Source organism: Melospiza georgiana, chromosome 25, assembly GCF_028018845.1.
Source record: "Melospiza georgiana isolate bMelGeo1 chromosome 25, bMelGeo1.pri, whole genome shotgun sequence".
Lineage (NCBI taxonomy): Eukaryota > Metazoa > Chordata > Aves > Passeriformes > Passerellidae > Melospiza > Melospiza georgiana.
Genome location: NC_080454.1, coordinates 6,928,721 through 6,943,663, shown reverse-complemented (window position 1 = coordinate 6,943,663; position 14,943 = coordinate 6,928,721). Strand labels below are relative to the sequence as shown.

The 14,943-nt window shown below is 47.2% G+C and overlaps 1 protein-coding gene and 1 pseudogene across 1 annotated transcript in view; one reads left to right on the top strand and one right to left on the bottom strand.

Annotated features, from left to right (window-relative positions):
• Positions 1 to 14,943, top strand: part of LOC131093383 (zinc finger protein 850-like) — a 201,688-nt pseudogene that overhangs the window by 142,752 nt on the left and 43,993 nt on the right.
• Positions 12,030 to 14,943, bottom strand: part of LOC131093424 (zinc finger protein 239-like) — a 39,988-nt gene continuing 37,074 nt past the window's right edge. The window contains exon 2 of the mRNA XM_058040590.1: positions 12,030 to 13,090. Coding sequence (XP_057896573.1) covers positions 12,168 to 13,076 — 909 coding nt within the window. The 5' untranslated portion in view covers positions 13,077 to 13,090 and the 3' untranslated portion in view covers positions 12,030 to 12,167. The remainder of the gene's footprint in view (positions 13,091 to 14,943) is intronic.

Here is a 14,943-nt window from a genome sequence, read left to right as displayed (position 1 = left end):
TCCTCTTTAAACTTTTGAACTCCTTTCCTAATTTGGTCAATTCCCGGTGTATTTGGCTTAGATCCCGTGGCTTGGCAAAACCCTTAGGGTCGTTTCGACATTGCTGGCTCTAAACCTGCTTAGCCCATTAGTTTCTCCTATACCTATCTCTTCCCCTGTCATGATGCTCTACCTCTTATCTAATTTGTTGCTCTGTTTTCCTAGTGCTGTGCTTTCTCCGTGTGTTCTAGTGCTAGGCCCTTCTTTCCATGCCTCTCATTCCATGTTTTAACCCATTACTTCTGGAAGGCTATCTGCTTTAGGGCTTCATTTCCCCCCTTTTTCTTGTAACTTACGAATTCTTTCGTCAAGTTCGGGTCCTACAGGACGCTGATAGGCTCGTACCATTGCCCAAATCATTTGGGTCTTTTTCATTATGCTCCTTAGTCTCCACCACAAACAAATGTTTGTAAGAGTTAGTAATAACAAAGCTACAATTACTATTAGCATTGGGTGCACCAGGTAATGGAAGACCTGTGTAGATGTTGGGGAATATCCTGTAAAGATGTCCCACCAGTGATGCTGGCCTACTTGTTCTACTTCAGTCAGGACATTCTTTATTCTTTCTGAATTGTGTTCTATCTGCCATACCATTCGTTTAGTTGTTTGATTCACCTTTTGCACCAATTTCTTTACTTCAGGGTGTGCAAGCATTGCTTTGAGAATCTTGACGTCCATCCCTATTTGTAAAGGTTTGAGGTGGAGTCGGGGTCATGATGTCTAGCTGTCAATTTTGTTTCTTTTGGCGCTCTCGTTGCTTGATGTGAATTTGTTCTACCCGTAAAATAACCTTTTCTAGTTCAGTGTCTAAATCTCTAAGGGTCCAATTTGGTCACTTGTTAGTGGATGTCGTGGGACAGAAGAATAGCAACGGGTTGATAAAACCTTAGACATCCACTAACAAGTTTCAAACAATATTGTAGCCAGCGGTGTACTTTCCAATGGCACCACCCTAATACAATTTGTTCGGGAGCTTCAAACAATTCCCTAGCCTCTAAAATGGGTCTGTTGGCGAATTTCTCTAAGGCCAAATAGTGGTCGTTTTCCCTTGCTTCTTTGTAGCTACACTCATAACATTGGAGGTCTAGTAAACAACTTTGTACGTTCCAAAATTTTCTATCACAACCTCCACAAAGAAATCCAATTAGTCCCACACAATGTGCTTGGCAAAGTTGGGTTTCATCAGGGTCACATCTATCTTAATGTGGCTAAACTGCCGCAGCTGGGAGCGGGGATCCCGTAACGTGACGCCCGGCAGAGGCTCCAAGGGAATGAGGAAAGCTCGTTCCCTTAGCTCCCTCTCCGAGTCCTCTTTATCATCATCCAGCCCTTTCTGCTTGACCTTCACTCCGGCGTGGGCGTGGTGCAAATCCAGCTTGGCTCCAGCCAGGGAGGGGCCGGGATGGGCGCCTTCGCTGACCTTGTGCATCCGCGGATCACGGGCCAGCCGGGGATCCAGGGACGTCGACTCCGAACCGTGGTGAAGGTAGTCAGCAGCACTTGGAAAGGTCCTTCCTACTTTTCTTGTAGGGGTTTTCCTAAAAGGTTCTTAACATACACCCAATCACCGGGGTTAAACGGATGCAATTTACAATCAGGTTGCTTAGGTTGGTACTCGATCATCACAGTAGCATTTTTATCAAACTGTTTCCCCACCGTAATTATATAATCATAAATGTATTGATTACCGATTTGGTCTATGGCGTACCCATTTACAACTTGCATAGCATAAGGTCTACCATACAAAATTTTAAATGGGCTTAACCTTTCTTTTGATCTTGGTTTGACTCAGCCTCAGAAGAGCAATAGGCAAAGCTTGATACCACTGCAAATTAGTCTCCTGGCATATTTTGGCAATTTGCTGTTTGATAAGATGATTCATTTTTTCCACTTGCCCACTGGCCTGTGGACGGTAAGGCGTGTGTAATTGCCATTTGATTTGTAATGCTTTACTTATTGCTCTCACTATTTTTGCACAGAAATGTGTACCCCTATCCGAAGAAATGCTCTTCGGTACCCCAAACCGTGGAATAATTTCATTCAACAGTACTCTAGTTACCTCTCTTTCCTTATTTGTCCTATAGGGGAATGCTTCAGGCCACCCAGAGAATGTGTCAGTTAATACCAACAAGTACCGAAACCCCCCTTTTCTTGGGAGTTCAGAAAAATCAATTTGCCATACCTCACCTGGGAATTTACCTCGGTTTATGGCTCCTTGGTGTACTTTGGTTCCTGTATTCGGGTTGTTCTTCAGACACCGTTCACACTGGGACGTAACGTGTTTTATAGTAGTAAATAATTTTGGTCCTGCTATTCTGGTCTGCAAATATTGGTAAAGCGAATCTAGGCCCCAATGGGCCTTTTCATGCTCTGCCTTCACAAACTGCCACATCACGTTTCTTGGTATCACTAACTGTCCTGTTTCTAATTGACCCCAACCATTTTCTAGTATTTTGCCCTTATTCCTTTGAATCCACCTATGATCTGATTCTTGGTAATTTGGCTGGATATTGATATCCAGCTCCCCTGGTATTAGGGCCGCTATTTCCGCTTCCCTATTTCTTGTGGCCGCCAATTTAGCTTCTGTATCTGCCTTCCTGTTCTCTATTTCTGGAATAGTATTGCCTTTCAAATGCCCCTTGCAATGCATTATGGCCACCTGTGTTGGGAGTTGGACCGCTTCCAGCAGTCGCAGAACCTCCTCTGTATGTTTGACTGCTTTTCCTTGTGTAGTCAACAGTCCTCTTTTTTTCCAGATGGCTCCATGAGCATGTACAACAGAAAAGGCATATTTAGAGTCTGTCCATATATTAATTTGCATGTTCTCTGCTAATTCCAAGGCTCGGGTCAGAGCTATCAGCTCTGCCTTTTGAGCTGAAGTCCCTGCAGGCAGGGGGTTTGACTCAATTACCCTCTCTGTAGTGGTGACTGCATAGCCAGCCATTCTTACTTCTTGCTTCACGAAGCTGCTGCCATCCGAAAACCAGTTGTCCGCGTCTTCGAACGGCTCTTCTTTGAGATCTGGGCGACTGGAGTAGACGGCTTCAATTGTTTCCAGGCAGTCATGTTCGATGGGTTCTGCTGGGGCTCTTCCTTCTAAGAATGAAGCTGGGTTCACAATATTAGTTACTTGAATGGTTATATTATCTGATTCAGCCAGGATGGCCTGGTACTTTAAGAATCTGGAAGGCGACAACCAATGGTTGCCTTTCTGTTCCAGCACAGCTGACACAGTGTAGGATACTGACACAGTCACCTTTTGGCCCAGCGTAAGCTTCCTGGCCTCTTCTATGTTAATTATCACTGCGGCCACTGCCCTCAGACAGCCTGGCCATCCTTTACTTACTTCATCCAATCGCTTGGAGAAGTAGGCCACAGCTCTCTTGTGTGGTCCCAACTGCTGTGCTAGTACTCTTAGGGCCATCCCTTGCCGCTCATGGGAAAATAGCCAGAATGGTTTTGACACATCTGGGAGACCTAAGGCTGGTGCTCTCATCAGCTCCCGCTTCAGCCTCTTAAAGGCCCCTTCCGCCTCGGGAGTCTAAACTAGGACATTCTTGGTTTCCTTTAGCAAATCATACAGTGGTTTAGCGAGTATCCCATACTGGTAGATCCATAGCCGACACCAACCTGTCATTCCCAGAAAGGCACGCAGATCTCTCACTGTCTCTGGTTTGGGCATCTGGCAGATGGCCTCTTTCCTGGCTGCTCTCAGGGATCGCTGTCCTCTGGAGATTTCGTATCCCAGGTACACCACTTCCTTTTGCACCAGTTGTGCTTTCTGTTGAGAGACTCGATATCCATTTAAACTCAGGAAATTCAACAAGGAAATAGTCCATTCAATGCATTCTTCTTCCGTCACTGTCGCTATTAGGAGGTCGTCTACGTACTGCAGGAGGGCGCCATCTCCCGGTGGCCCCTCCCATTGTTCTAATTCTTTGGCTAACTGATTCCCAAAGATCGTGGGCGAGTTAGACCAGCCTTGGGGCAACCGCGTCCAGGTAAGTTGGGTCTTTCTCCCCCTATCTACTGATTCCCACTCAAAGGCAAAAATCTTTTGACTCTCGGGGGCTAAGGGAAGGCAGGAGAATGCGTATTTCAAATCTAATACGGTGAACCAGGCCAGGCTATCCTTTAGCCTAGTTAAAAGCGTATATGGATTAGCAACCACCGGGTGTAATGTCTTGGTTATTTCGTTTACTGCCCTCAGATCCTGAACGAGCCTATACGTTCCATTGGGTTTTTTTTACTGGCAGGATTGGTGTATTAAAATCCAATTCGCATTCTATCAATAACCCCAGTTCTAAAAACCTTTTGATTATGGGCTTAATCCCCTCCTTTCTCCTATCTTCAGAGGGTATTGTTTTCTTACCACTGATTCTGCCCCAATTTTAAGTTCAACAACAATCGGTGCTGCTTATTTGATTTCAGGGGGGGATTGTGAAAGGGGCTAGCGGTGGGCCTGTTAGCTAAAGGAGTGAGAAGTAAGAAGAAGAGACTGATAAGGAGCTTTCCCCAAGGCCTTGGCAGCTTTCCCAGAAGCCTTGGCAGCACGCCAGGTGACTCCCATGGCATCCGAACTTTCTTCACTGAGTTCCCCATCAGAGCCCCCTTCTACTTCAGCCCCCCCGTTAGGTATCAGCCTTGACTTTTTTGTCTGCATTTTGCTCCGTTTCTCTTTTTATTCTCTATTCCTTTAAAACTCCAAAGAGCGAGTTCTAGGTTACTGCTAAATTAACAGCTGTTTTAGCTCAGACTAATGGGTAAATCTCGCTCGGGATTTGCTTGAGATTGTAATAATTGTGATACAACTGATTGTTAGGCTTAGAATCAGTTGTTCCTCGTTTACTTGCCTTATTGAATTTTATTATGGCTCTTAAGTTCTCCAATAGGTTTCTTCTCAATAGGGGCTTTGGTGAATTTGGTAAATATAAGAACTAATGAATTTCATCTGTTTCCTAATACTGTATTTAATGGGTTTCAGAAAGTAAGGCTTTTCTGGTTGGCCTGTTGCTCCCACAAATTGTATAAATCCATCACTTTTAGGTACCAATTCCTGATTTAAAACTGAAAAAGTTGCTCCCGTATTAATCAAAAGTACTGTTTAAACTGACAAATATTTCCACCGATCTACTTTAAACAAATCTACAAAATCAACCTGGATCTTTTGAAATAGCCGCTAGGCTATTTTGCATTCTCCAGAGGGAGGGCTCTTAAGCACTTTCTTATTTACCTTTTAACAGGTGAGACACCCCTGGGTAATTTGCGCTTTTTTTTTTTTTTTTTTTTTTTTTTTTTATTTTCAAATATCTTCATACATCCAAAAAATTTAAAAAAATGATCACAAAGGCTCTTGCTTCCCAATATGTCTGTCTATACAAGTTATTTAAGATTTAATGTGCCACTGGTTTTGGCATCATAATTCTATCATCAGGAAAAAAACTCACTTCTCCTCCTTAAATGTTGCTCCTAATTCCCTTATAGCTGCCAATTCTACTAGCGGAAGGGAAAGAGTCTCTTGCTGAATTTCTATTTTTTTGTGAGATCATGATTTCAATATCTCTCTTTCTTAAGGTTGCTTTTTGTTTCTTTATTAGCCAAATTATTTCTCTGACTTTAATATCCCTCCCCCTCTGGTGTTCCTTTATATGAACTATCCCCTCATATATTAACCCCTTCCTTTGAGTGTTTATAAGTCTCCTTTCCTTCTAAATTTCTCTAAAAGTATGTACTACACTAAAAGCATGTTTGGAGTCTGTATAAATAGTCCCTTTTCGCCCTTTTAAAATCCACAATCTTGCGCTGACCAGGAGGGACTAAAGGGACTAGACTCCTTCACTCTAAACTTTTCTACTTCACCTGAAAGCCAACCCATGTCATCAATTTCTAGATCATCTTCTTTAGGTAAAGAATAAATTTCAAGTTTTCCTTCACAGGGTTTTATCTGTAAATTTAGGGCTACTATTAGATCTCTGCCTAGCATATTCTCCTCGGCCTCTGGTACCAACAATAAATCATTTACTCCAAATTTGTTATTTGTTTCAATTTTCACCCCTTTTATTATAGGAACAGGGAAAGCTTCTCCTGTAATTCCGACTACTGAAACTTGCTCACAACTCACTTCACATCCCTGGGGTAATTTTGTCACTGTTGACCGAAAAACTCCTGTATTTACTAAAAATACAAATTCTTCACTCTGAGGACCTACTCTTAGCTTTATTATCAAGGGCTCTTCTAGGTGTAATTCAATCTTTTTCATTAGACAAAACCCTTGCCCTTTCTGACTCTCTTGAGAAGTTTTCTCATCTTGCTGTTTCTTTTTGCAATTTCTTTGCAGGTGCCCCTTTTTATGACAATAAAAACAGGTAGGTTCCACACCCTTCTTTTTCTCATTTCCACTACATGCATCACAGCAACGTTCCTTGGGCTTTGGACCCTTCTTATCCCTTTCCAGGGCTAGTACTAGGGGATCCTGAGGGGCTACGTTAATTTCACATTCTTTTTGCCACTCAGGTTTATTCCTTAGGGTGAAGAACATGTCTGCGTACATTATCTCATCCCATTTATTGAGTCGGCGGAGGAGGAGTATTAGTTGCAAAATAGTGTTATAATTAGTTGTTCCCTCTGGTGGCCATTTTTCTCCGTCATCAAGACGGTACAGGGGCCACCATTGTGTACAATACTTAAGAAGTGTCTTTTTACTTATGTTTCCCCCTGGAATCCCTCCCAGGTCCTTCCAGTGTCTTAGGATACATCCTAAAGGGGTTTTCATATTTATATCTTTACTCTGTTGGCTTCCCATGGCTATTCTCTGTATTCGTGCTCTTTTCCACAAGTACTATATGCCAATATACCTTAACATTTCATTCACACAATTTCCATTCGCTTCGTCCAGGAAATGCGGATCGGGACTCCGCTCTCGTTTCGCAGCGATGCTGCATCTCACTCACTCCACACACACACCCGTACAGTGAGAGGTTCCTACCTTATGGTCTTATGTCAGAACAGGCTGTTTTACCGGGTTTGGTCAAAAGAGGTCGCCGATAGACCGTGAAATACCGGGTTCCCAAGTTCATGCACATACATTTCCAATCTGTTTACATAGAAAGTAATAAAAGCGTCCCCTATAAGATTTTACAACGGAAACATAGAACAGACGCAAAAGGATCACCGGCTGACAGACCTCTCAGAAAGCAATCTTAGTTTTCAACCCTTAATCCACAGTATTATAACATTAAATACAATATTGAAAACAGTTGCCCACACAGTAAAAACAGACCAAAGATACCAAGATAAACAAATACTCCTTCCAGCAGGACTTTAACCTGCGTTTTCTCTTTTCCTTGCTTTTTTTTTTTTTTTTTTTTTTTCTTTTTCTTTTTTTTTTTTTCTTTTTTCTTTTTACGTTCACAAAACCAAATGCTGGGACTCTAACCCAGTAGCTGGGACTCTAACCCAGTAGCAGGACTTTAACCTGCATCTCTATTTCTGGGACTCTAACCCAGTAGCAGGACTTTAACCTGCGTCTCTATTTCTGGGACTCTAACCCAGTAGCAGGACTTTAACCTGCGTCTACGGGACTTTAACCCGCGTTTACGGGACTTTAACCCGTATAATCAGGGATTTTTACCGAGGCGTCCCTCCGGCTTACCCTGCGAGCGGTCACGTCTGACCCTCGTTTTCCAAACAAAGCGCTTTATCCCAAAACCAACAAACAATTCAAATACCTCTTAAAGCCAATAGGCAATTAAAATACCTCTTAATTGAGCAGGAGATGCAGCCAGCGTCCATCCGAGAGCACTGGTCCAGGGAAGGAGCTTCTCCCGACGAAAAGCCGTCAGGGGCGCCCAGAAGACCCCGGCCCCGGACCCGGCTCGGGAGAGGACCCTTAAGGCTTGGATCTCCTGTCTGGTGCCATATCTCCTGGCTGGCTCGCCAGATATGATGCCAAATTTTGCCCCAAACAGGCAGAGTGACTGCCTAATCAGACTCAGCTTAAGTCAATTAAGCAGGAGGTATTTTTATTAGCGACGCGTCGGAGAAATCACAAAATGGATTTCTGAGTTCACATAGCAAAAGCAAGCCTTATATACAATTTTGGGTATAGGATTACATCAGATCAGATACATAATCATGCATATTCATATGGGGCGTGGTGTAGGCGGAGCGCGGGCGGAGCGTAGGTGGAGACATCTCTTTTGGGGAATTTTCAGGTGGTCGTTCCTGTTGCCTTCATCATAGACGGGGTCTTTCCGATGAGTCTTCCTCTTTAAACTTTTGAACTCCTTTCCTAATTTGGTCAATTCCCGGTGTATTTGGCTTAGATCCCGTGGCTTGGCAAAACCCTTAGGGTCGTTTCAACATTGCTGGCTCTAAACCTGCTTAGCCCATTAGTTTCTCCTATACCTATCTCTTCCCCTGTCATGATGCTCTACCTCTTATCTAATTTGTTGCTCTGTTTTCCTAGTGCTGTGCTTTCTCCGTGTGTTCTAGTGCTAGGCCCTTCTTTCCATGCCTCTCATTCCATGTTTTAACCCATTACTTCTGGAAGGCTATCTGCTTTAGGGCTTCACCTTTTTGCAACAACAGACTTGGGAGCTGTCCCACCTCTCGGCCTGGCTGGACTTCTCCTGCGTTTCAGGTGGTCCCCCCACAGAAGACCCTCACCTGTTTCACAACCACCGTGACAGACAGACTGAGATGGAAGGAGCCTCTCCATCAAGGACTGAGACATGGAACCCCCATGTGAAAAGGCCCCTCTGCTCCTTCCAAGGACCGGGACTGAAACCCCCAGCCCGGGGCAGGTGTGTGGGGGAGGCAAGCTGACCAAAGCGAGTTGTTTGCCTGCAGGTTGTGACCGCTGGACCAAGAAAACAATGGCTCTCATTTACTGCCGAGAGCATGGACTACCTGTTACTTCTATTCCTTTTTGTATCTGTTTCCCCTCCCTTGCAATTTCCAATAGAGTTATCATAATGAAAACCTCTGAGTTAGCGAGAGACTTCGAGATCTCCCCGGCGTAACAGTGGATCCTCAACTGGACTGGACCAAAGGACTTCGTCTCTATGTTTGGCAGCTCTATACCCCTCTTTCTCTTTTGTCTCTCTCTTCCCCCATCTTTTTCTCTCCCTTAATCCCTCTATCGCATTTTGCTGTGCTCATTCAATAAAGGTGCATTTGTTTCGATTATCATTGCAAACCCCCCTGTTCCATTTCGGTTCTTTTTCCACCCTGAGATCAAATCCATGAACCATCACGAAACCCGTCTGTGAGGACGGATCGTGACAACCTGAGGACCCCTCCTCAAATTCCCCTCCAAAGCCCCCCCAGTACCCACCCGCTAAAACCCCCTCAAGTTCCCCCCAGACCCTCCCCAAATCCCCCCCAAACCCCCTCAAGACCCCTCCCCAAATTCCCCTCACGACCCCTCCAGAACCCCTCACCTGTCCCTGCGCCTCCTCAGCAGCTCCCGGAGCCCCCCGTCCTCTCCCAGCGCCTCCCCTGCTCTCTCCAGCGCCTCCCGCAGGACCCGCCCGAGCCCGGGGCGGCTCCCGGGGGTCCCTGAGGGGGTACCGGGGGCGGGAGGGGGAGGGGGCGCGCGCTCCATGCCCGGCCCCGGGGTCAGGGGCCGCTGCTTTGGGCTCAGCTCTGATTGGCTGGTACACGCGGGGAGGGCGGGAGTTGCTGATAGGAGACGCCCGGTGATTGGTTGGTTTCGTAGTGGGTATGCTGATTGACAGGATGGGGCGGGGCAGGCGGGCTTTGCCGAGGGGAGGCGCCCGGTGATTGGTTGGATGAAGGCAAAGAAGGCGGGACTTGCTGACAGGCGACTAGCGGTGATTGGTTGGTTTGGGGCAGGGTCCACCGTGATTTGTTAATTTGGGAGATGAAGGGCGGTGATTGGATGCTTTGGGGCGGGGCACGTCTCTATTAACTGGGAAAAGTCACGGATTTTTAAGGGACATTCCCGGTTTTTTGGGGAAACAATCTCAGATTTTTAAGGAAAAATTCCCGTGTTTTGCAGGAGAAACATTGACGGATTTTTTGACCCCACATGACCCCAAATAACCTAAATAACCTCAAAACACTCGAAATAAACCCCAAAGAACCTCCAAAAAACCCTAAACAATACCAAAAAATGCCCCAAATAAACCCAAAAAAAACAAATGAAAAAAACCAAATTAAACTCAAAATTCCCCAAATGATTTCAAGTACTCCTAAAAAAAACACAGACACAATAACATTAACTCCAAGAACGCCAAGTAATTCCAAAAAAACCCAAGTAAACCAAAAGAAACCCAAGTACTTCCAAATAAACACAAATATTTCCAAATAAGTCCAAATAAACAGAAATAAACCAAGTAAAACCCAAGATAAAGCCCAATTAGTCCATAAATAACCCCAAATAAACCTCAAACCAACCCTAATTAAACCCAAAGAAACCTCAAGAAACCCCAGTTCCTCCCAACCCCACCCCAAAACAGATCCCGACCAATCAGAACGCGCAGCACTGATGACGATCCACTTGCTGGGCACAAACTCAGAGCACTGGCCCCGCTCAGCGATTTTCAGCCAATCAGCGCCCGGCCCGACTCTGACTCATCACTTGCCGGGCACAGACCAAGGCCTCTCACTGCGGTAAATACTCAGAGACCGTGCGGGGTAATTTCCATCCAATCAGAGCGTGTCTCGCTGATGACTCATCAGTTGCCAGGAGGGGATTTGGTGTGGGGGGGAAAGGTGACCCTGGGGATGGGCTGGGGACCCCAAATTAATCCAAATTAATCCAAAACGGAGCATGAGGGGCCTGGAGCCCCCAAAACCAAACACGGGGGAGGGGATTGGGGGAATGATCAGAAAGGGGAGGGAGAGTGGGGAATAGAGGGTTGGGACCCAAAAATTGAGCTGGGAAGGGGATGGGACCCCAAATTGAGGTGGGAGGGGAATGGGACCGCCAAATAAAGCAGGGAGGGGTATGAGATCCCAAAACTGAGCTGGGAGAGGGATGGGACACTCTAAATGGAGCTGGGATGGGGGTGGGACCCCAAACAGGATGAAGCCAATTTTGTTCCTAGGATATGTAAATGAGTTTATGGATATGCAAAGAGTCTACGAATATGCAACAGGCTGATGTCATGGGAGACAGGGACCAAGGAGCAAAGGTTGTTATGGCCACAAAGACGCCCCAGTTATTTTCGGGGACAACCCTTTAATTATTCTGGCTTGATTACATCAGCCTGTTGCATATTCATAGACCCTCATGCATAACCATACTAATTTACATATTTCATGAAGTATTTTATATGGCCCATCCTTTGATTACTACTACTACTAATAATAATAATAATAAAAATAATTATAAATTAAAAGGCTCTCAGGAAAAGATATGGGAGTAGAAATAACAGTTCTTTATTAGGAAAAATTAAAAATACAAATGCACTAGTACAAACAAAAAAACAACAGTGACAGAGTCAGAATCCTCTTGGAATCCAGTGAAAAAGGTTGATCCCTTGGAATCCAGTGGGAAAAGGGCTGATCCCCTATGAATCCAGTGGAAAAGAGCTGATCCTCTTAGAATCCAGTGGGAAAACCTTGAACCTCGAGGAATTCAGTGAAAAATGAGGGTGATCCTTTGGAATCCAGTAGGAATAGGGCTGATCCTTTGGGAATCCATTTCTTACCACCCAAAGACAGGGCACAGGAAGGGCCGTGGAGTTTTTATAGGGTATCCCAAGGGTGGAGTTGGGGTTTGGGTCAGGGGAGGAGTTCTTAGCAACACACCAAGGGTGAGATTCAAATTCCTGTCTCTTAGCAACAGCAGCACTCCACACATAACCTCTCCCCAAAACCTAAATTCCCTCTAAAACAACTGAGAAATTATGGAACTTCAGATATATTCAATCAATTTCCTTCATTTAACCCAGTTTTGGGTGTTTTTAAAGGATGAAGGTGAAGTAGAGGAAAACTAAGGCCAAACAAAAAGTAGAAGCAGCCAGGTGTGTTCCCAACATGGATCACAGGGAATGTGAGTGACCAGGGCTGTGCCCAAAGTGCCTCCTCCAGTGGGGGATGGAGCTGGAGCAGCGCACGAAGCTCTGCCCGCACTCAGGGCACTCGCAGGGCTTCCCTTAGTGGCGCCTCCGTTGGTGTTGGGTCAAGTTAGAGCTCTGTGAGAAGCTCTTCCCACACTGGGGACACTCGTAGGGCCTCTCGCCAGTGTGGATGCGCTGGTGGGTGACGAGGGTGGAGTTGCGCTTGAATCCCTTCCTGCAGTCAGGGCATTGGAAGGGCCTCTCCTCTGTGTGAATCCAATAGTGCTGGAGGAGAATGGAGCTGGTCTGAAACCTCTTCCTGCATTTATCACACTCGTAGGGCATCTCCCCTGTGTGGATGCGCCGGTGGGTGACGAGGGTGGAGTTGGCCTTGAATCCCTTCCCACAGTCAGGGCATTGGAAGGGCCTCTCCTCTGTGTGAATCCGATAGTGCTGGAGGAGATGAGTGCTGGTCTTAAACTTCTTCCCACACTTGGAACACTCGTAGGGCCTCTCCCGAGTGTGGATCCTCTGGTGCCTGATCAGGCTGGAGCAGTCTCTGAAGCACATCCCACACTCAGAACACTTGTACGGCCTCTCCCCAGTGTGGATCCTCCGGTGCTTCATCAGGCTGGAGCTCAGGCTGAAGCTCTTCCCACACTCCCCACACACGTAGGGCTTCTCCCCAGTGTGGATCCTCTGGTGCATGATCAGGTTGCAGTTCCACCTGAAGCTCTTCCCACACTCCACGCACGTGTGGGGCTTCTCCCCACCATGGAGCTGCTCATGGAGCACCAGCTCCGAGCTCTGGCTCCGTCTCCGGCCGCCTTCCCGGCCCAGGCTGGCTCTTTCCCCCTCAGATCCCCGCCAGCTGCGTTTGCAGCCCCTCCTCGTGCGGCATCTCCGGGGCTTTTCCTCCCCGTTGGCTTCCTGCGCCGTGGAGCCGCTCAAAACGGCCTCTTCCACCAGGTTCTGCTGCGGGCATTTGTCCTCCCTGCTCTCCATGCTCAGCTCCTGCTCTGGGGGAGGAAGGACAAGGACAGGATGGGATTTGCCTCCGTGCCACAGGCAAGGGCAAGGAGATCCCCCCAGGGCTGAGCTGCAGCCGGGGCCGTGCTGGGCTGGGAGATGGAGCAGCACAGAGGGGAAAGGGGCACTCATCGCCAGCTTGGGGCTGTGCACAAACCACCAACAGGACTGGACTGCTGGGAATGCGTCCTGAGCTGTGTGATTTTCCAACCATCTGTCTCATTACTTGGTTATGACTATGGGAAGATGCCTGTAGCTCACTTCACAGGTAGCAGACAAAGGAGTTCATGTTAAAACTTACTTTAAAAGGTTTTTGACCAATCACACAAAGCAAAAGCATATTGACTGTACTTCTATCCAAGCACTATAAGAACATTGAGGGTTAAAAATTGCTTGTTTATTTCAAGTACAATACCTGCTTGTAAGCCTTAAAAAACAATGCACAGAGCTCCAGTATTAAGCTTGGAACTTCCTAATATCTTGCTAGATATACTTTTCCGCAGGTTAGGGAGTTATTCTAGATAAGTGTTAATGCACAGACCATTGTTCTATTTCTCCTTACTTTCCACTTCATATATAATTTTTCTGCTGATCAATCTATTGGCTGCTACAAAGCTCAAATCAGTTCTACTGTCTCTGAGGTTTGTCTTTTGCAGCTTTCTCAAAACCATCTGATTTCAAGCATTCCAGAGACACTGACTTCCTCCTCACCTGCCTCATTGTCCTGGGGCATCTTCCTCTTCCTCGCAGCCTCCCAGGAGTTGGCAATGGGAAATCCTGGTTTGGGGAAAACAAGGGATGAGCACATTGAGTTTGAAGGTGCCTCTGTCCAAGCCCATCTCTACAAGTCACCAGCCATCTGGGCTCCAGAAAAACCTCCCAAACACCAAGATTCAGCCCTGAAAAAGCCTCCCAGGAGTTCCCCGTCCCTGGCCCCTCTTCTCTGGTGTTCAGGAGGTTCCCCCCTGTCCCAGCTGCTGGGGGTCACGCTTGGATTTGGGGTCCCCCTTGTGCCCGGTGCCCACCCTGCCCAGGCTGCTGGCAGTCCCAGCAATCCCAAAAGCTTCCCCTGCTTCGCTCTCCCCATTTCGGGATGCCGGGGCTGTTTGGGCTCCCGGGCTCCCTTCTCCCCTCATTCTCTGCTCTGGGCTGCAGTGGCTCCAAGGAGTCCCCCCTGCCCCTCTCCAGGCTCTTGAGGCTCCCGCCAATGGCGCCGCTCCCCCCTCTCTGGGCTCCCCACTTTGGGCTCCTGGGGGACACAGGGCTCTGCTCCTCCAGGCTGCCTCTGCCGGCAGCCCCCACCACCACCCCCGATGTCCCCCCAAGGGGCCTTTTCTGCTCAGTCTTGGACTGCTTCATTCTCCAAACATCCACCCAAAAACCCCAACCCAGGGACCCGCAGGGATATCCGGCCGAGCTCCCCCTCCCCGCTCATGGGTGCAATTGGGGGGCGATGATCCCACAGGTGGGCGCTGCGAATTCAGGCAGGGATCGACAGCGTGGTTCCCTACCTCGGCTCAGCCTCAGCCTCGATCTGCCTTTGTCCCTCAGCTTCCTCCCGCTCCTCCTCTTCCTTCCCCCCTCCTCCTCCCCCTCTGTTTTACCCCCACCTCCTTCTCCTCTTCCATCTCTCCCATTCCATCCCATCTCCTCCTCCACCCTAACCCCACCTCCTTCTCCTCCTTCCATTGCTGCTCTCTGCCTTCATCCCTCCTCTTCCATCCCTCCCCCTGCTCCTCCTCCCTAACCCCACCTCCTCCTTCCCCTTTGTAATGAGTTAATGTCTTAAGTTTGTTCATCAAGTTGCTAAAGACTATGAAAAGGGGAAAAGCCAATAATAGAA